Genomic DNA, 20,607 nt, shown 5'->3' on the forward strand with positions numbered 1-20,607 from the left:
TGTCTTCACTCTTGGAGCTCTACCCTGGCCCTAGTGGGTCTGCTCTCCAACCTTAAGACAAACTGCTCACCCGTGGACACAGCTGAACTGAAGAGTCGTAGGATTTTATATTTTTTTAAAAAATACATTTCTATTGATTTCAGAGAGGAAGAGAGAGAGAGAGAGAGAGAAACATCGATGATGTGCATAAGATTGCCTCCCACCCCCCACCCCGTGCCCTGGGCACCGGCCTCACCCAGGGCTGCGGCTTCCTCCCGCCATGACCCGCCAGCCAGCGCTGCGCCCTCCCCTGAGCCTGCAGACGCTGATCTCCCAGGCCTTGCGCCACGGAGCCAGTCCCGTCTTTGTTTGGCGCCATGGAGACCTGCCGAAGAGGGCGAGGCGAGACTTCAACATTCCCACCGTTTTTCCAACAAATGGCTCCTAATGGGTGTCTGTTTCACGCCAGCCTGGAACTCCGTGGGCTGAGCCGGCTGCGCTGCCAGCCCTTCCTTCTGCCTGGTCCCCACCCACTGTGCCCGCGCCTCGCCCACCGCCCTTCCCGCGGCGGCGGCGGCGAGAGAACAGCGGCGCAGACCGACGGGGGCTGGAGGGAGGCTGTGCCCGCCGCTCGGGGCTGGCGCCGCGACGTGCAGATGTTCCCATTCATAAAACCAACCTCCCTGCTCGGGGGGCCTGCCGCCCGCCGCGCCCCGCGGGGCCGCAGCCGGGGAGGGCCGGCCGGGGGCGCGCGCTTCCCAGGGCCCGGGCCTCACATGGCGCGCGCGCGCGCGCGGTCACGCTTCGCAGGGAAGTCGAATTTCTATGAATCCCGCCCGGTGTCCTCACTCAGGCCGCACAGAAGGCTGACCTCGGCGGATGCATGGACACGGAGAGCCAACATGGGCTAGTGGTTCGATTCATCATCATCACACAACCTCGCCCTTTGGCTTGGTGTCCGACATTTTGGGACTCGCATCCTCCTGCTCCATCCCAGATTTAGGAAGCGACCGTCACACCCCGATCCCTCCCCCCTTGGTAAACAACTGGCCTTTTAGGTGCCCGCGATTCCCCTTTTGATGGGGGCGGGGCGGGGAGCGGGAGTGGGCAGGGCGGACGGTGGCAGGGGCGAGGCGGGGCGGGGCGGGGCGTCGTACGCGGCCAGATGCGCTCTCCATCCCGGTCCTAGATTCTTATTAACAATGATCCTCTCCGAGAAACCCTTAACGTTGCCCCTTCACTTCCGTGGCTGCAAGAGGCGCTGAGTCCTTATTCGCTGAGCTGACGCCTCCCCCCCACAACCCCCTCCCCCCTCCCCCCCCTTCCCCCGCCACCCCTCTCTGCCCTGGAAATTACAACTCCTCGGCGCGCCGCTCGGGGAGGAGGAGGAGGCTGCGGCGGCGGAGGGAGGCGGGGAGGGGATCCCCGAGCCAGCCCCGCGCTCGCCCTCCGCCCGCCGGCTGCGCATCGCGCGGCCAAGGACAGAGGCGCCGCAGGAGCAGCAGCGGAGAAGCAGAGAAGCGGGTCCATCCCGGCCACCGGAAGAACGCCCAGGGCGCATCTGGCCGCACCGGCGGCCGCCAAGAAGGGGGGCGCACGGAGGTCCCCGGGCCGGCGAGGCCCCGCCGGGAGAGTCACTGGCGTAGCGACCTGGCCGGTGGCGGCCCCTCTCCGGTCCTGGCGCCTGGAACTCGGGCTCCGCTAGAGGCTCCCGGGCGCTGTCCGCCGGCTCCTGGTGCTGAACCCAGCCCCGCTGTGAAGCGGCCTGCTCGCCCGCCTTCTCCTCTACAGATCGCCCCTTTTGGGGGGCGGGGCAGCGGCCAAAGGGGGGCCCTGGGCAGCTGCCCACTGGAGCTGAGGGCTTGGAGCAGGTGAGGCAGCCAGCGGCAGCCCGGCGCCTGCCCTGATGTGGAGAGGACGCGCGCGCTGCGGCCACTGGCGGCGCCGGTGCTGATTCATCACCCCGAGCCTCGCAAGGCCCCCCGCGAGGGCAGCAGCCGGCGCGCTCCGGACTCGGGCCGCAGGTGGAGGCCGCTGGGGCAGGAGCCTCGCGGGCTGGAGGTGAGGACCCTTCCCTTCTCCTGCTCCCCGTCGTCTTAGGGCGGCGGCCCGAGGACAGAGAGGGGCGTGCCCCGAGCTGCGCGGCAGACATGCCGGTGTGATGCCCCCGCCTCCAGTCTCCCCGGTGCTGACCGCGTTTGCCCCCCTGCGCCCGGCTCCCGAGCTGGGGCCATCCACCCGGGACCCGAGCCGCCCGAGCCGCGATGGAGGAGGAGCTGAAGTGCCCCGTGTGCGGCTCCCTGTTCCGGGAGCCCATCATCTTGCCCTGTTCCCACAACGTCTGCCTGCCCTGCGCTCGCACCATCGCGGTGCAGACCCCGGACGGAGAGCAGCACCTGCCGCAGCCGCTCCTGCACTCGCGGGGCTCCGGGCTGCCCGCGGGCGCCGCCGCCTCGCCTTCCCCGGACCCTGAGGCCGCGCCCGGCCCGGCCTGCGGTGGCGGTGGCGGCGGCAGCGGAGGCGCAGCCAGCGGCCCGGGCGGCGGCGGCGGGGACCACGCGGACAAGCTGAGCTTGTACAGCGAGACGGACAGCGGGTACGGCTCGTACACCCCGAGCCTCAAGTCGCCCAACGGGGTGCGGGTGCTGCCCATGGTGCCCGCGCCGCCCGGCTCCTCGGCCGCCGCCGCCCGGGGCGCCGCCTGCTCCTCGCTGGCCTCGTCCTCCAGCGCCATCACCTGCCCGCAGTGCCACCGCAGCGCCTCCCTGGACCACCGCGGCCTGCGCGGCTTCCGGCGCAACCGGCTGCTGGAGGCCATCGTGCAGCGGCACCAGCAGGCCCGCGGGGCGCAGGCGGCGGCGGCCCCGGCCCTGGCCACCTGCCAGCTGTGCGACCGCACCCCGCCCGCGCCGGCCGCCGCGCTCTGCGAGCAGTGCGACGTGCTCTACTGCGCCGCCTGCCAGCTCAAGTGCCACCCGTCCCGGGGGCCCTTCGCCAAGCACCGCCTGGTGCAGCCGCCGCCGCCGCCGCCGCCCGCCGAGGCCGCCTCGGCGTCCCCATCCCCGACCCCGGGCGCGGCCCCGGGCGCCCCCAGCGCGGGCGGCGGCTGCAGGAGTCCCGGAGGCGCCGCGTCCGGAGCGACCGGCGGCGGCGGCGCGGCCCGCAAGTTCCCCACGTGCCCCGAGCACGAGCTGGAGAACTACAGCATGTACTGCGTGGGCTGCCGCAGCCCCGTGTGCTACCTGTGCCTGGAGGAGGGCCGGCACGCCCAGCACGAGGTGAAGCCGCTGGGCGCCATGTGGAAGCAGCACAAGGTGCGTGAGCGCCCGCGGGCGGGGGTGGGGGCGGGGCGCCGGGAAGGGGGCGGGGCCTCTTTCCTGGAGAACTGGCAGAGGGCCGGCCAGAGGGTCAAGAGGACAGACCTCATTCATTCATTCATTCATTCACGTGGGACTGACCTCATTTATTCATGCATTCATGCATTCACTCAGGGATGATCTCATTCATTCATTCATGCGGGACTGAACTCATTATTCATGCATTCATTCATTCACTGAGGGATGATCTCATTCATTCATTCATTCACACGGGACTGACCTCATTTATTAATGCATTCATTCATTCATTCATGCAGGGATGATTTCATGCATTCATGCATGCATTCATTCATTCACTGAGGGATGATCTCATTCATTCATTCATTCACGCGGGACTGACCTCATTTATTCATGCATTCATTCATGTAGGGATGATCTCATTCATTCATTCATTCATTCACTTGTTCCCTCATCTGTCATTGGACAAACACTTCAACGAACTCCAGGTGCTCTGGGCTGGGTGTTGGAGATGGGAAGGGCATGGAAAGATGACGTAGCAGGAAAGACAATTCTACAGAAAGGACACCCAGAATGCAGAAGTGTGCTTTTCTTCACACCTTAAGTTGACCAATGAGTTACCTTTTTAAAAACATAGATTTTTATGGATTTCAGAAAGGAAGGGAGAGGAAAAGAGAGGTAGAAACATCAATGATGAGAGAGAATCATGGATCAGCTGCCTCCTGCACGCCCCCTATTGGGAATCGAACCCGGGACCCTTCAGTCCGCAGGCCCGCACTCTATCCACGGACCCCCACTGGCGTGGGCTAATGAGTTACCTCGAAGGCCCTAGCGTCCAGGGCCCCTCCCTCCCTCTAGAGGGGTCCTCAAACTTTTTAAACAGGGGGCCAGTTCACTGTCCCTCAGACCGTTGGAGGGCCGGACTATAGTTTAAAAAAAACTATGAACAAATTCCTATGACACTGCACATATCTTATTTTGAAGAAAAAAAACAAAACGGCAAAAACACCCGCATGTGGCCCGCGGGCCATAGTTTGAGGACGCCTGCTCTATAACGTTTGTTTTTAAGTTCAAGTGTTACCGCCTGCGTGCGGGAAAATGTCCCAAGTCTTGCCCTTGGTTAACCGTCTCTGAAGGCGGGAAGGATTCGATCCCAGCCCTCAGGGAAGGGACACTCTATTCCCTCCAGATCAGAGCTCCATCACTCCTGGAGCAGAAATTTCCCAACGCTGTCAGCGAGTCTCCAGCACTTTCCACCCAGGCACCCTGTTTGAAGAAGGCAGCGTCGTTTTCCCCAGAGACCGTTCCTTCCGGGGTGCGGGTGCCGTCACAGAGCAGGCTCTTTGTAAGACAGCGAGGCCCACTGGCATCTGCAGGCTGCCCAGCCTCCCTCCCCAGGACCTGCCGGGGATGCCACCTCCCAGTGGGCATGGAACAGCCTGGGAAGGCTATTGGCTGGAGCTCCCTGGTGGCTGCCAATCAGGTCAGGCGCCTGATTATGGCCCCAAGGCAAGAGCAGGGTCACTTCTTGGAAGGAACATGCATCTTCGTTGCTCATCCAAAGGCTAAGCTGAGTAACGACTCACAGGCCCGAGAGGTCAGCGAGTCAGGCCTGGCAGAGGTAGAGTCCCTCGTTCAAGGTCCCCAACGTGAGCTACCAATGTGGACACTTATTATTCAGTGTCCTCTTTCCAGAAAAATTTTCACACCTTAAAAAGGTAGGAGGGCCCTGACCAGTTTGGCTCAGTGGATAGAGCATCGGTCTGTGGATTGGAGGGTCCCAGGTTCGGTTCTGGTCAAGGGCATATACATTGGTTTCAGGCACATCCCCAGTGGGGAGTGTGCAGGGGGCAGGTGATCGATGTTTCTCTCTCATCAATGTTTCTGGCTCTCTATCCCTCTCCCTTCCTCTCTGTAAAAAATTAATAAAATATATATTTTTTAAAAAAGGGCAGGAGGCAGCCAATCGATTATTCTCTCTCATCCTTGATGTTTCTATCTCTCTAGTCCTCTCCCTTCCTCTCTGAAATCAATTAAAAAATATTTTTAAAAAAGATTAGCCGCCTCCCTAGCCTCTATCCACTAGATTCCTGGGGATCGAGCCCGCAACCCGGGCTTGTGTCCTGACCGGGAATTGAACCGCGACCTCCTGGTTCAGAGGTCAACACTCAACCTCTGAGCCACACCAGCCCGGCTAGTCTTCTTATAGTACACAGGACACCTCCCCAAAACAATGATGCAGCCCCAAATGTCGATAGTGTTTCTGCTGAGACACCCTGCTGTATAGTTACACAGACCTACATCCAGGTCTCGGCGCCTGTAATTCTGTAGGCGTTAGGCACAGTGTAAAGCCCACTGGATAATCATACCTCATTCCGATCATTGTTGTAAGGGGTAAGTGTAATTCTGTGTTTAGCCTCTAGCACAGTACCTGCCCCGCAGTAACCAATGTGCGTTATTATTTTCCGAGTTCTTACACTTAAAACCACTAGACCTGCGGGAAAGCACAGGGCACACAGAATGCTTAGTTAACCTCAGTGACTCGGCTTCCTGCAGAAAAACATGTGCTGATAACTTCTTTATTTTAAATATATTTTTACTGATTCCAGAGAGGAAGCGAGAGGGAGAGATAGAAACATCAGTGATGTGAGAGAATCATGGATCGGCTGCCTCCTGCACGCCCCCTACTGGGGATCGAGTCCGCAACCCAGGCGTGTGCCCTGACCGGGAACCGAACCGTGACCTCCTGGGTCCTAGGTGGACGCTCAGCCCCTGAGCCACGCCGGCCGGGCTAAAACACAAGTCTTCACAATGGAGTGCAAACTGTGTGCCTCTAAGCCCTCCTTCTCCTCTTCAACCTGTGACTCCCGTGTAGGCCCAGCTGTCCCAGGCCTTGAATGGTGTTTCCGACAAGGCCAAGGAGGCGAAGGAGTTCCTGGTGCAGCTGAAGAACATTCTGCAGCAGATCCAGGTGAGCCGGCCGCAGCGCCAGGAGGGCGGTGGGTGCAGCAAGCTCAGGAGAGGCGCCCGGAGGAAAGGACAGCGTGTGGCGAGCACGTGTTCGGGGATGCGCGCGAGGAGGCTGGCTTGTCCTGCAGCCCCAGACGCTGCAGACACCACGCTCGGTCCACCCTCGCTCACGCAGCACTTGATACGGGCAGGAGAGAGAGGATCACAGAACGAGCTGGAGAGAAGTCGTGCACCCCCTGCATGGCCAGGTCATCCTACTCAGTGCCAGCCTGTACAGGGTGTTTGGTACCCATGCCATCCATGCATCCAAATGTAAATGCATTACTTACTAAATAAGTGTATTTAAAAAAAAATATTTTTATTGATTTCAGAGAGGAAGGGAGAGGGGGAGAGAGAGAGAAACATCCATGATGAGAGAGAATCCTGGATCAGCTGCCTCCTGCATGCCCCCTACTGGGGATCGAGCCTGCAACCTGGGCATGTGCCCTGACCGGGAATCGAACCGTGACCTCCTGGTTCATAGGTTGACGCTCAACCACTGAGCCACGCCGGCCGGGCCTAAACAAGTGTATTTGTAGCACTCATGCTATGTCACATCCTGAGCCGGATGCAGATCCCTAAGGTACCGTGTCTGGCCTCAGGTGCTCGGAGTGTGAGGGAGAGTGCACACGCGTGTGCTCGGTGTGAATGTGCACGTGGAGGAACATACACATGGTGACCCTGGAAAGCGCCAGTGTCAGGATGGAGGAAAGGGACTGAGGGGCTAAGTCGGAGATGGCTGTGGCTGCTTGGGACACATGTGTGCACGCAACAGGACGGGATTACGTAATACGCAACTTGTAGCCTGTTCCCGCCTGCCCTCCCCCCATGAGGATTTCCTGTGACAATAAAAACTCTGTGAACAAGGTTTGAATGACTAAGGACTATCCCGCCAGAGAGATGTGCCTCGATGCATGGTTCCTCTCCCCCAGTTCATGTGTACACCGTGTCCAGTTTCATCCCGTCTCAGTAACCCCAGGACGCGCGCCTCTGACCTACGTCCGTGTGTCTAGCACCCGCCAGACCTCAGCACGCCTTCCCCTAAACGTCTCTGCTCCCCCAGGAGAACGGACTGGACTATGAAGCCTGCCTGGTCGCTCAGTGTGACGCGCTGGTCGACGCCCTGACTCGGCAGAAGGCCAAGCTGCTCACCAAGGTCACGAAAGAGAGGGAGCACAAGATGAAGGTAGGTCCCCGGAGACCAGGGCGCCCACGCCCCTCCCTCCCCGCCCTCGTCGCTGCCTCTGCACCCAGCACGGGTGGAGCGTGTGGGAAGCACTGAGTCCATGTTAGTGAGTGAATGGATGAATGAATGAATGAGTGAGTGAGTGAATGAATGAATGAGTGAGTGAATGAAGGAATGAGTCAATGAATGAATGAGTTAGTGAATGAAGGAATGAGTGAGTGAATGAATGAATGAGTGAGTGAATGAATGAGTGAATGAAGGAATGACTGAGTGAATGAAGGAATGACTGAGTGAATGAAGAATGACTGAGTGAATGAAGGAAGGAATAATTGAGTGAATGAGTGAGTGAGTGAATGAGTGAATGAGTGAATGGATGAATAAGTGATTGAATGATACAAGGAAGGGATGAGCAAGCTGTCCCTGGACCCACGTACTCACGTGACTGTCCCTGAAGCCAGTCAACACACACGCTGTCCCTCCAAAGCCAGCGCCGGACGCCCCGAGTCCTGGTCATAAGTCCACCCTCTCCGGCCGCCTCTGAGCCCCGAGTGCTGCCTCCGGGACTCCTGCTCTCGCCTCCCAGAGCAGAAGGGACCACTGACTTTGGAGATGGAGACGAGGCCAAACTCGCTCAGGTCCCAGCTCCGCCCCTTCTCCGGCCGTGTCTGCTGTGTCCTGCACTCAGTAATCCGCAGGAATAACAGGACCCCATTCACCAAGGGGGGGAGCGGGGAGTTCCCCTCACACCGTGCTGGGCTCCTGGGCTGGGCCGGCACCTGTGAGCACGCGGCATTGACGAAGTACGGCTTCCTTGTCCCAAGGCTCGATCTGTTTTATAGACATTTGCCAACCGAATCGGAAAAATGCTACTTCCTTTTTCTTCTTCTCTCTTCTTCTTTTGGTTAATCCTCGCCTGGGGATATTTTCCCACTGGTTTTCGGAGAGAGTGGAAGGGAGAGGGAGAGACAGAGAGAGAAGCATTGATGTGCGAGAGGCTCACCGGTTGGCTGCCTCCCACATGCCCCCAACCGGGATCTGGGATGGGGCCTGCAACCGAGGGAGCTTCCTAGCGGGGTTTGGGGAGCGGGAGTGGGGCTGGGGGGAGGGAGCGAGCCCACTTGGGACCCTTCAGGCCGCGGGCTGATGCTCCAACCGCTGAGCCACACCGGCCAGGGCAGAAAACACTGCTTTCCAGGGGAGAAGGAGAGAGCTTTGGAGATGGTCCCTGATTCACCAGCAAAGCAGCTGAGCCCATTGAGGCCCCGGAGACCAGTGAGACGGGAGACCAGCCGCGGGGGTGGGGGGGTGGGGGGGGTGGTTTCAGATTCTGCGCTTTCTCTGCTCATCTCCCCAGCGTTCAGGACGTCTGGTCTGTTGGGGGTTGTGGCCCCACGTGTTGGGGAGCGGATCCATTTATCCCCCCCCCACCCCACCCCGTAACCAGGGCACATGGAGCTCCGGAGCAGGACAGCGAGAAGAGAGGGTTCACGGCGGGCCGGGCCAGTGCCACCTCTTCCAGAACCTTCTCTGTGACTCGCGCCGCGGCCCGGCTGCTCTTCCCCTGATGAGGGGGTGACCAGGGGCTCTTTCCCCGCAGATGGTCTGGGACCAGATCAACCACTGCACGCTGAAGCTGCGCCAGTCCACGGGGCTGATGGAGTACTGCCTGGAGGTGATCAAGGAGAACGACCCCGCCGGGTTCCTCCAGGTGAGCCCGCGCCCAGGGCCCAGGTGGGCTCGCTCCCTCCCCCCAGCCCCACCCCCGCTCCCCAAACCCCGCTAGGAAGGCCCCTTCCCGTGGCCTGGAGTTGCGTAGTCTTTTTTTTATTATTATTTTTTAAAATATATATTTATTGATTTCAGAGAGGAAGGGAGAGGGAAAGGGAGATAGAAACATCCATGATGAGAGGGAATCATCGATTGGCTGCCTCCCGCACACCCCACACTGGGGACAGGACCGAGCCCGCAACCTGGGCATATGCCCTTGGCCGGAATTGAACCTGCGACCCTTCGGTCTGTAGGCCGACGCTCTATCCACTGAGCCAAACCAGCTAGGGCGAGTTGCGTAGTCTTTTGCTCAAGGGTTCCAAAAGACCCAAGTCCTCATCTTTTTTTTAAATTTTTATTATTTATTTTTATTGATTTCAGAGAGGGAGGAAGAGGGAGAGAGAGAGAGAGAGAGAAACATCAATGATGAGAGGGAATCACTGATCAGCCGCCTCCTGCACCCTGCACGCCCCCACAGGGGATGGAGCCCACAACCCGGGCGTGTGCCCTGACCGGGAATCGAACCGTGACCTCCTGGTTCCTAGGTCGACCCTCAACCACTGAGCCGCACCGGCCGAGCTTAAGATACGATTTAAACCACACAGTGCGTGTGCGTGCTCCGCCTGTCACACTGGCAGGGCTCATGTCCTCTGGTCCACGGCTTCACACTAGCCTCGGGCAGCCCCTTCCTGCCCCCGAGCACGGGGACAAGGCCCCAACGCCTCCCTCGTCCCTCGCCGCGTGACTTCTCCTCCGCCAATCCCAACCCTGCCCCCCCGTGCTCCCTTTCAGATCTCGGACGCCCTGATCAAGCGGGTGCAGGTGTCCCAGGAGCAGTGGGTCAAAGGCGCCCTGGAGCCCAAGGTGTCCGCGGAGTTCGACCTGACCTTGGACAGTGAGCCGCTGCTGCAGGCCATCCACCAGCTGGACTTCATCCAGATGAAATGTAGGGGTGAGCCGGGACTGGCCCGTTCGGTCAGGGCTGCTTTCACAACAGGGGGCCCCTCCGAGGGGCAGCGTGCAGGGGTGGGGAACCTCCGGCCCGCGGGCCACATAAGGCCCCGGGAAATCCTTTGGTCTGGCCCTGCCAAGGCATTAGGGGTGAGTTTTTTAAAAATATATTTTATAGATTTTTTTTTACTGAGAGGAAGGGAGAGGGGTAGAGAGTTAGAAACGTCGATGAGAGAGAAACATCGATCAGCTGGCTCCTGCACACCTCCTACTGGGGATGTGCCCGAAACCGAGGTACATGCCCTTGACCGGAATCGAACCTGGGACCCTTCAGTCCGAAGGCCGACGCTCTATCCACTGAGCCAAACCGGTTAGGGCGCAGGCTAATTTTCTTTTAAAAATTTTTTTGAATTTATTTCAGAGAAGGAAGGGAGTGGGAGAGGGAGATAGAAACATCCATGATGAGAGAATCATGGATCAGCTGCCTCCTGCACGCCCCACACCGAGGATAGAGCCTGCAACCCTGGGCATGTGCCCTGATCGGGGAATCAAACTGTGACCTCCTGGTTCAACGGTCAACGCTCAACCACTGAGCCACGCTGGGCGGGCGTAGCAAGCTAATTCTTCAATGGATAATTTTGTACGGCCTGCGAATGATGTTATAGATATCTAAGTGGCCCTTGGCAGAACAACGGTTCCCCACCCCTGCACTACAAGATCATGATCCTGGGAGGGAGGAGGAGCGGGAGGGGAGGGATGCCTGAGTCACAGAGGAAGCTCAAGCCCAGCTCAGCCACCCGCTGGCTGGGTGGCCCAGGGCGGGTGGCCCCCTGGCCTGAACCCGAGTTTTCTCACTAGTAAAAGAGCATTGTTGTTCATTCAGAGACCGTTTCCCATCCTCCTGTCCTTCCCCAGGCCCTGACCTTTGCCTTCCTCCCTCCTAAGCTCCAGGGGCCCTTCTTCTGCCTCTGTGACTTGTTTCCTGAGCCCACGCAGCCCAGCTGGCTCACTTCTTTTTTTTTTTTTCTCTTTTTTAAAAAAAATATATTTTATTGCTTTTTTAAAGAGAGGAAGGGAAAGGGATAGAGAGTTAGAAACATCCATCAGCTGCCTCCTGCACACACTCCCACTGGGGATGTGCCCACAACCAAGGTACATGCCCTTGACCGGAATCGAACCTGGGACCCTTCAGTCCGTAGGCCGACGCTCTATCCACTGAGCCAAACCGGTCAGGGCAGGGCTCACTTCTTCTACCTCTGTGACTCTCTAAATAAACTTTCTCTTATAAAATAAAATAAAATAAATAAAATAAAATAAAATAAAATAAAATAAATTATGCTCCCAGCACAAGGCTTAAATGTCTGCATTTTACACGCCCAATCCCCACCCCACCCCCAGCACCATCCCAGCCCCAGGTGTAAGCTGTGCGCTGGCCCCAGAGGGTCCCTGTGGGCCCCGGAGGCCCACGGACGGAGGCTCTGCTGGAATTCTCATGGATCCTCCAGTCCAACAGTTGAAACCAGTGGTTGTCAGTCGGGGTGGGGGGGAGAGTGGGGTGAGACACTGCTGGGGCCCCGGAGGTTCCTGGACACCCTGTGCCTGCCCTCACCTGCCCACCCGGAGCCTAGACCCCGGGGTGAGGTGTGCACAGGACAGGCTGGGAGTGGCTGCAGGGTGGCCAGTGAGGGGTTCAGCCAGGTTTCCTCCTGGGGGCCAGGGCCGGGATAGGGAGGGGGAGGAGGCCGGGCCCTGGGAGGGGAGGGGAGGGGGCCGCAGGGGCCCGGTGCCCTGAGGAGGGGTCGTGCCCTAACCCGGGCGTCCCTGTCCCTGTCGCAGTGCCGCCGGGCCCCCTGCTGCAGCTGGAGAAATGCTGTACCCGCAACAACAGCGTCACGCTGGCCTGGAGGCTGCCGCCCTTCACCCACAGCCCCGTGGACGGCTACATCCTGGAGCTGGACGACGGCGACGGGGGGCAGTTCCGGGTGAGCCCCTGCGGGTCTGGGGGCCCTAAGGTCCAGGCTGGGGGTGGCTCTGGACCAGCCTGAGAGGCCGCGCGTCGCTCTGATGCCACCGTAGAAAGTACTGGCTCCAAGGACAGAGGGATGAGGTGCCAAGGCCCTGAGGCAGGAATAATACACTGAGTGGCCAGATGATGATGATCTCTGAACGCATAGTAATCTGGCCACTCAGTGTGTGTGTGTGTGTGAGTGTGTGTGTGTGTGTGTGTGTATTAGAGGCCCGGTGCATGAATTCGTGCATGGGTGGGGTCCGGCCAGCCTGGCCAGGGGGAGGGGACATGGGCGGTTGGCCGGCCTGCCTGCTGGTCGAACTCCTGGTGGAGGGGACAATTTGCATATGAGCCTTTTATTATATAGGATATACACTGAGTGGCCAGGTTATGATGCGTTCAGAGATCATCGTCATCTGGCCACTCAGTGTATTTTTATTGATTTCAGAGAGGAAGGGAGAGGGAGAGAGAGATACAAACATCAGTGATGAGAATCATGGATCGGCTGCCTCCTGCACGCCCCCTACTGGGGATCGAGCCCACCACCCAGGCATGTGCCCTTGACCGGGAATCGAACCCTGACCTCCTGGTTCAGAGGTTGACACTCAACCACTGAGCCACGCTGGCCGGGCATCCCAATAACACTTTTCATGTCAACATGCCACTGAGAGAAATCCTCCAGGTAACAGGTGCCGGCCGCGCGGCCCCGGCTCTCTTTCAGGAGGTGTACGTGGGCAAGGAGACCCTGTGCACGATCGACGGCCTCCATTTCAACAGCACCTACAACGCCAGGGTCAAGGCCTTCAACGCGTCCGGCGTCGGGCCTTACAGCAAGACCGTGGTCCTGCAGACGTCCGACGGTGAGCACCGGGGCCTCCGGGGGAGTGACAGACGGGGGCTCTGTCTCCGAGCCCGGGTGAGAGCCTGCTGGCAACTTCCACCCCCTGACCGGCCCCCTCTCCCCCCACCCCCGCCTCCTTTCCTTTCCAGTGGCCTGGTTCACCTTTGACCCCAACTCTGGGCACCGGGACATCATTTTGTCCAACGACAACCAGACCGCCACGTGCAGCAGCTACGACGACCGGGTGGTGCTGGGCACGGCGGCCTTCTCCAAGGGCGTGCACTACTGGGAGCTGCACGTGGATCGCTACGACAACCACCCGGACCCCGCCTTCGGGGTGGCCCGGGCCAGCGTGGTCAAGGACATGATGCTGGGCAAGGACGACAAGGCCTGGGCCATGTACGTGGACAACAACCGCAGCTGGTTCATGCACTGCAACTCCCACACCAACAGGTGCGCCGGCCTTGGCCCTTGGCCCTTGGCCCTTTGCCCCTTGCCCCGCCCTCCTCGCCTTCCCGAGTTCCGGCCTCAGGAAACTGTTTTAGAACAAGGCCCGATGCGCTTGAAAACCGATTGCACGTGAGGACCTTTGTGCCATCTCCCTAGGCCCACGGTGGGGAGACGGAGCGTTTGGCCCTGGCCGGTGCGCTCCATGGTTAGAGCGTCGGCCTGCAGACCGAAGGGTCACAGGTTCGATTCCTGGTCAAGGGCATGGACCTTGATTGCAGGTCTCCCACCGTGTGGGAGGCAACCAATCGAGGTGTCTCTCACATCGATGTTTCTCTCTCTCTTTCTTCTCCTCTCTCTCTTTCTCTTTCTCTCTTTCCTCCTCCCTTCCTTCCACTCTCTCTAGAATTCAGTGGGGAAAAATATCCTCAGGTGAGGATTGAAAAAAAGAAAGAAAGAAAGATTGAGCGTTTTAGTCAATATATATATATACAGCCCTAACCGGTGTGGCTCAGTGGATAGAGCGTTGGCCTGCAGACTGAGGGGTCCCAGGTTCGATTCCGGTCAAGGGCATGTACCCTGGTTGCGGGCACATCCCCAGTGTGGGGTGTGCAGGAGGCAGCTGATCGATGTTTCTCTCCCATCGATGTTTCTAGCTCTCTATCCCTCTCGCTTCCTCTCTGTAAAAAATCAATTAAAAATATATTAAAAAATATATATATATATACACATATGCCGGCCGGGCATCCGAGCACCCTTTAGGCGATTGTCCGGAGCCATCCCGACGTCCCGGGCTGGGTGTGTGACGGGCCCACGGGGGCTTCTCTCCGCAGGACGGAAGGCGGCGTGTGCAAGGGGGCCACCGTGGGCGTGCTGCTGGACCTGACGCAGCACACCCTGACCTTCTTCATCAACGGGCAGCAGCAGGGCCCCACGGCCTTCAGCCACGTGGACGGGGTCTTCATGCCGGCCCTCAGCCTCAACCGCAACGTGCAGGTACCTCGCCCCGCCCCCCCGGGGCCCGTGGCGGCGGCCCCTGCGGCTCGGGGGACGTCCACAGGGCACCTGGGCGGCCGGGTGGTTCCCATTCCGAGGAGAGAGGCGCAGAGACCCGCTCCTGGGGGCACACGCGTGGGCCTCGCCCGAGTGACCTGAGCCCACAGGCCCGCGATGCAGAGACGCGGCTGCCCGTGGGCACCGGCAGAACAGGGCCGCACGCACGTGGCCGTGAGCTCTGGGCGCTCGGGGCTCGCGGGGCAGCCTCGCCCCCCTCACCCGTCCCGCGTTCGTTTCCAGGTCACCCTGCACACTGGACTGGACGTGCCAACCAACCTGGGGCGGCCGAAGCTGGCCGGCAACTAGCCCCCACTCCTGCCCCGCAAGGGCGTCTGGGAGGAGCCCGCCACCCCTCGCGGAGGCCAACAACCACGCGGGCCGATGACCACGCCGCGGTGCCCCCCGGAGGCCCCTGAGTATCGTAGAGACGCGTTTCCCGTGGGGGACGGAGGATGGGTCGCAGGCTGGGCCTGCCCAGGCCGCTGTCGGCGGGGGACGCGGGGGTGTGCTCCCCTCGGGCCCCCCTGGACGGTTCCATACTCACAGAGGACCTTGCTCCAGGGAGGGAGAAGGGATCGGGGTCTGTGGCTGCTTCCTGCCGTCGGTTCCCAAAGCTTGTCTTTTGGGGAGGAGGGCGGAGGTGGAGAGAAAGGCAGACGTGTGACGTGTCCCGAGAGCGGGAGGCAGGAGAGCCTTGGGGACCGGTGTCCCCAGGGTCCGCCCTGTGCCCGGTTCCGGTCTCTGCCAGGAGAAGTTCTTGAGCTTTTGGGTCCTGGAGCTTCAGTGAGCTCTGCCACTTGCAGGCGAACCCAGGATCCTCGGGAAGGGCGCTTCGCATTCATGTGATCCTCGGCCTCTCGCTGAACTGTTAAAAGCCTTCTAAGTGGATTCCTTAGGTCCTCCATCAACCAACCCCGCCCCCCCCACAAACACACACACACACACGCACGTAATTGTCTGCTGAAGGGAACCCCCTCAGTCCTTAGTTCTTAACCCCAGAAGGAAACCCTGGAACCGGGATTGGAATGACCAGGGGATGCGTCTCCAACTGGCGGTGGCCGCTCTGGAACGGGCTCCCCAGTGACCTGCGAGCTGTCCCAGCTGCTGTCCCCAGCTGGGCCCCGCTCAGACTCACCCACGGAAGACGAAGGCCCGGGGAGCCCCTGAGAGCCAGCCCACTGCTGCTTGGAGAGCCAGCTGTCTGCCGTCACGAAAGCTTCAGGAGCGAGAAGTGGCCGCAAGGGCAACCGGGCAGGCGGGACCCTGAAGAGGCAGGAAGTAGACAGCCATGCTGTTCCTGTCCCCCAGCTTCCTGGGCAGCCTGGGTGTGCTGAGGCCACAGGGCCGGGTGGGGCTCTGGGTGAGCCCTCCCCTCCCTGCTGGGAGCACCAATCCCCTCCCTCCCCTCCCCTCCCTGCTGGGAGCACCAATCCCCTCCCTCCCCTCCCCTCCCTGCTGGGAGCACCCACCTCCTTCCTCCCCTCCCCGCTGGGAGCACCAATCCCCTCCCTCCCCTCCCCGCTGGGAGCACCAATCCCCTCCCTCCCCTCCCTGCTGGGAGCACCAATCCCCTCCCTCCCCTCCCTGCTGGGAGCACCCACCTCCTCCCTCCCCTCCCTGCTGGGAGCACCCAACCCTCCCTCCCCTGCCTGCTGGGAGCACTGACCTTCTGCCTGGAGACCCATCTGAGTCAGGTCCATCACTCAGAAAAAGCGCTCACTCCTCCCTCACCCCCTTCCTGTCCCCTGCACCGCCCTCTGCAGCTGGACGCCCACCTCTCCCCTTTTTGCCAGAATCTATTTTACAAGCATTTTCTTCCTGAGGTCGGGGAGTGACTAGTCTCTTTGCTGGACTGGATTTTTCTAAAACCCAGCCCGGACACAGGCACCCACGGTGTCCACGCGGCTCCGGCCGCTTGTCAGGCACGGCCCTCGCTTTCCGAGTGACCTAACGCCCCGCAGACCCTGCCCTCTGCCCAGCAGATCCGACGACGACGACGATCCTACCTCGAGCCCCCGCTCCTGCTGCGGCCACAGGGTGGCCCGCTGGGCCAGCTGCCCCGTGGCCTCGGGAGCCGTCTGGTGCTGTGTCCAAGCCTCGCCCACCAAGGTCCCGGCCACCAGGGCACCCTGGGCGGCCACAGGTCCTCATCTGTGCAGCCGCCTCTCTGCTCTGCATCCACGGTCCTCAGTTTCTCTCCTTCACCACTGCTCTGGGTGGACTCGGCTTGGGGGCGGGGTTGGGGGGAAGATTCCCTGAAGACGGGGGACACAGAGCCCCCACGGCTTCCTGGGCCCGCAGAGCCATGGCCGGCAGGGCCGGCTGCACCGGCTTTGGGAAACGTCTTCTGGAAACGACGAAGCCCCGGGAATAGGCGTGCAGCTGGGAAATCAGGCAGGGCTGCCTGGTGGAGGGGGCTTTTTACACTGGAACCCAGATGCGAGGCGGGGAGCTCCCGGCATCATCGAAGCTCTGCGTCTTTGGAGAGAAGATGCTCAAGCTCAGCCCGGACTCGGTGTCGCCTCGGAGAGCCAGCCCCGAGGTCCCAGGGAGAAAGGGACATTCCCACGATTCCAGGTGCCTCTTTGGGGAGAAAACTTCCTGAAATTCAGGGAGAAGCCACCAAAACACCCTGCCCCCTCCCACCGCGGCCAGCAGTCCGGGAGGTCCCCGTGGGCACCCACACGGAATGGTTCTCCCTCCCCTGAATCCACAGGAGCACAGAGCCATACGGCCGACACCAGGGACCGTGCCCGGCCGCCCCACGGCCACCTCCCCTGTCTCAGCACAGGACACCCTTCAGGGACAAGGATGGACCTGGGAGGGAAGCCAGGTCCGTGCCACCCACAGTGTGTTTGGGGGTCGGCAGCTCGGAGCAGGGGCTCAGCAGCTCGTGGCCTGGCGTCCCCCTCCCGGGAGGCCCTGGCCCTCGGAGACGCCACGGGCCGGGGGCATCTCATCGGCCATCGAGTCCCCTGACCTTCACCCTGCGGTGACATTCTCGTACAGAAAACTATATCAAGAGGATGCTTTGTTGGGCCGGCGGAGGAGTCGCCTGGTCCACCTGCCCAGCAGCGTCTGTGAGAAGGGAATTCAGAGTCACGTCCAAGGCCAGGCTCCCCGCCTTGCCGATAAGGCCTCTGTTTCGTACCGAGTTCCCCTGCCGTTTGCCCTTGGCTGGAGAGCAAGCCCGGGCTTTGCTTTTATTTACTTATTTTTTTAATATATATTTTATTGATTTTTTACAGAGAGGAAGGGAGAGGGAGAGAGAGTTAGAAACATGGATGAGAGAGAAACACCCATCAGCTGCCTCCTGCACACTTCCTACTGGGGATGTGCCCGCAACCAAGGGTGAATGCTGAAAGGCGCTCTTACAAGGCCCCGGGAGGGTGCTGGGTTGCTCAGCCTCAGCACTGCTGACATGGGGGGCAGGGGGTGCTAGTGCCCGGATGTGGGATGTCGTGTGCACGGGAGATGTCTACAGCAGCCCTGGCCTCCACCCTCTCAGTGCCAGGAGCAAACCCCCAAGTGAGTTGTGACAACTGGACATGTCTACAGACCTTCCCAGACGCCCCTGGCTGGGAACCCCGGGGATGGGGGCGCCCCCTCCAGGGTTACCCGGGAAACCTGCGTCACGGGCCGCGGGCCTGGGTCTTCATACCCGAGACCAGGCTCTCCGCGGGCCTGCCGCGTCCTGCTGGCCAGGGGCAGCTGGACTGGGGCAGCTGGACCGGACGGATGGACACCAACCCGTCGGGCCTCAGTTTGGATTCCCCGAAGAGGCCCGCCCTCACCCCCATTCCGAGGGAAAGAAGCTTCGTCACGGGCTGTGGCCTTTCACAGTGAAAGACCTAATCAGGTTCCCTTCGACGATATTTAAGTCCTCGCTGATCCTGGGACACCTCGGGGCCCCGGGGCCCCTGGGCGCGGAAATCCTGCCTGGTCCTCCTCGGACGGAAGGGATCCTGGCAACTTGACATCTGTGGACTGGCAACCCCACGGGAGCCGGTGGGGGCAGGATGTGTGGGCCAGACGCCACGTCCAGGCCTCAGGGGCTCATGGGAACCTGGCTTTGACCTGGTTCAGGTCCGGGTGGGGCCCATCTCTTCAATCCTCCGGTGCCTCGGTATCCCCACCTGAAGAAGGTCCCGCTCACCTACCTCCCCTGCTCTACTTGGAGGCCTAGACAAGAACGCTTTTCCCATCCAAACAGGACGGTCTGTCGTCTGTTGACTCTAGGCCGGTGGTCGGCAAACTCATCAGTCCGCAGAGCCAAATATCAGCAGTACAACGATTGGAATTTCTTTGGAGAGCCAAATTTTTTTAAACTTAAACTTCTTCTAACGCCACTTCTTCAACATAGACTCGCCCAAGGCCGTGGTATTTTGTGGAAGAGCCACACTCAAGGGGCCAAAGAGCCGCAGGTGGCTCGCGAGCCGCCGTTTGCCGACCACGGCTCTAGGCTAACGGTCGCCTTCCACGAATCGAGCCCAGGGGGTGACTCTCTGGAATGTTCTCCGACCACCGCGTCTTCCATCCGAGCCTCTGAGGACAGTGTGTTTCTGTGTGTTTGGTTAATCCTCACCCGAGGATACTTTCCCATTGATTTTTAGGGAGAGTGGAACGGAGAGGGAAAGAGAGAGAGAAACATCGATGGGAGAGAGACACACGGATTGGTTGTCTCCTCCACTTGCCCCGACCAGGGCCCGGGCCAGGGAGGAGCCTGCTACCGAGCTACACATCCTTGACTGGAATCGAACCCGGAACGCTTCAATCTGCAGGCCGACGCTCTGTCCACTGAGCCACCCGGCTAGGGTCTGGGGACCGTATATTTTGCACAGCTGCCTGGTCTCTCGGGGCAACACTGGCATTTACAGCAGCCTTCCTCTGAGGACAGGAAGCCCCCCCCCCCCCTTCTGACTCCTTGGTTGCCTTAAGTTCTGGTATCTGAGGGGTCCCCCACCCATAGTCTGGCTCCTTTGTCTCCAAAGATCTCGGCGGGGCGGGGGGGGGGGGGCACTTGACACCGGGGTCTCAGAGCGAGGGGTACAGCGCTGGGACTTCTGTCACCAAGCGGGTCCCCGGCTTCTCCCTTTTTCTTTTATTTTCTGCTGTGGAGCCCGAGTTTATTTCTATATAAAAAGGCTCGAGAGACTTCACCAAGGCCCAACGGGGTCCAGGTTTAAGGTAAGATCGTCCCGAGGTGGCGTCTGTCGGCCTCTCCTTTGGCGAGGCATCCATTTGATCCTTGTTCATGGAACACCTGGATAACTCTAGCTAGAGCTTGGCCATTCCCTGTGACTCCCAGTCTGTCATCAATGGCCATCGGTTCTGAACGAGGAGACCGGAAACCAGCACAAGGCGCCTGCGGGTTCTACAGGAAGGTCCTCTCCACGTGATTCTGCGCAGCCAGGCGCACGGATTGCCATCTGGAGTGGCGGAGATCATGACAAGCGTCCCCTGCGGAGACTGGTAGGAAACACAGACCTTCGGGCCGGAAACCAGGAGATACCCTTCAAGATGAAACACGCCCGGCTTTCTCAATGAGCGACACTGACCTCAGTCCGGAGGAGGAGGAGGTGGAGTGGAGACCTGGCGGCACTGGTACTCTCTCCAAGGGCACACTGGTCCTGGGGAGGACCCTGGGGGCTCCTGGGCAGCGAGGTGGGCACCCTCACCAGGCCAGGCCCTCGGGAAGGCTCTGAGAGCCCACCAGGCGCTTCAGGTTTGGGACAGTGACGGCTGGGGCCCCGGGAGTCCCGCCTGGGGTCCTCCCAGGCCCGGGGACCACCCCCAGCCCGGACCACCTCAGTACCCAGAGGAGGGCAGACTGGGCAGAGCAGAAAATGTTCGATGCATGACCCGGAATTGCTGCTTTTCGCACTAAACTGTTGTAGTAAGCATGAGAGATGTTTGTTGACCGTGGGCAGAGGAATTTAAAGAGTAACCACAGAGCTTCCGTTCTCCTGCCTCTCTTTACCCGGCCCTCCCGCCCCGCCTCCCCGCCCATCGCATCCCCGTGGTCACT

The 20,607-nt window shown here is 60.5% G+C and overlaps 1 protein-coding gene across 3 annotated transcripts; it reads left to right on the forward strand.

Moving 5' to 3' along the window:
* Window positions 1-2,243: 2,243 nt before the first annotated feature.
* TRIM67 (tripartite motif containing 67) lies at window positions 2,244-14,885 on the forward strand. 3 transcript variants are annotated; one of them, XM_054712999.1, is made up of 12 exons: window positions 2,244-2,365; window positions 2,462-2,986; window positions 3,062-3,293; window positions 6,190-6,285; window positions 7,387-7,509; window positions 9,107-9,217; window positions 10,069-10,228; window positions 12,064-12,209; window positions 12,957-13,095; window positions 13,226-13,529; window positions 14,357-14,519; window positions 14,820-14,885. In XM_054712999.1, the coding sequence occupies exons 1-12, from the start codon at window positions 2,244-2,246 to the stop codon at window positions 14,883-14,885; spliced, it is 2,187 nt and encodes a 728-aa protein (XP_054568974.1). The 3 variants fall into 3 exon arrangements, with proteins under 3 accessions (XP_054568974.1, XP_054568971.1, XP_054568973.1); XM_054712996.1 differs by having other exon boundaries at window positions 2,244-3,293; XM_054712998.1 differs by having other exon boundaries at window positions 2,244-3,293; window positions 10,069-10,222.
* The last annotated feature ends 5,722 nt before the right edge of the window (window positions 14,886-20,607 follow it).

The sequence above is a fragment of the Eptesicus fuscus genome, chromosome 24 (genome assembly GCF_027574615.1).
Source record: "Eptesicus fuscus isolate TK198812 chromosome 24, DD_ASM_mEF_20220401, whole genome shotgun sequence".
Taxonomy (NCBI): Eukaryota; Metazoa; Chordata; class Mammalia; order Chiroptera; family Vespertilionidae; genus Eptesicus; species Eptesicus fuscus.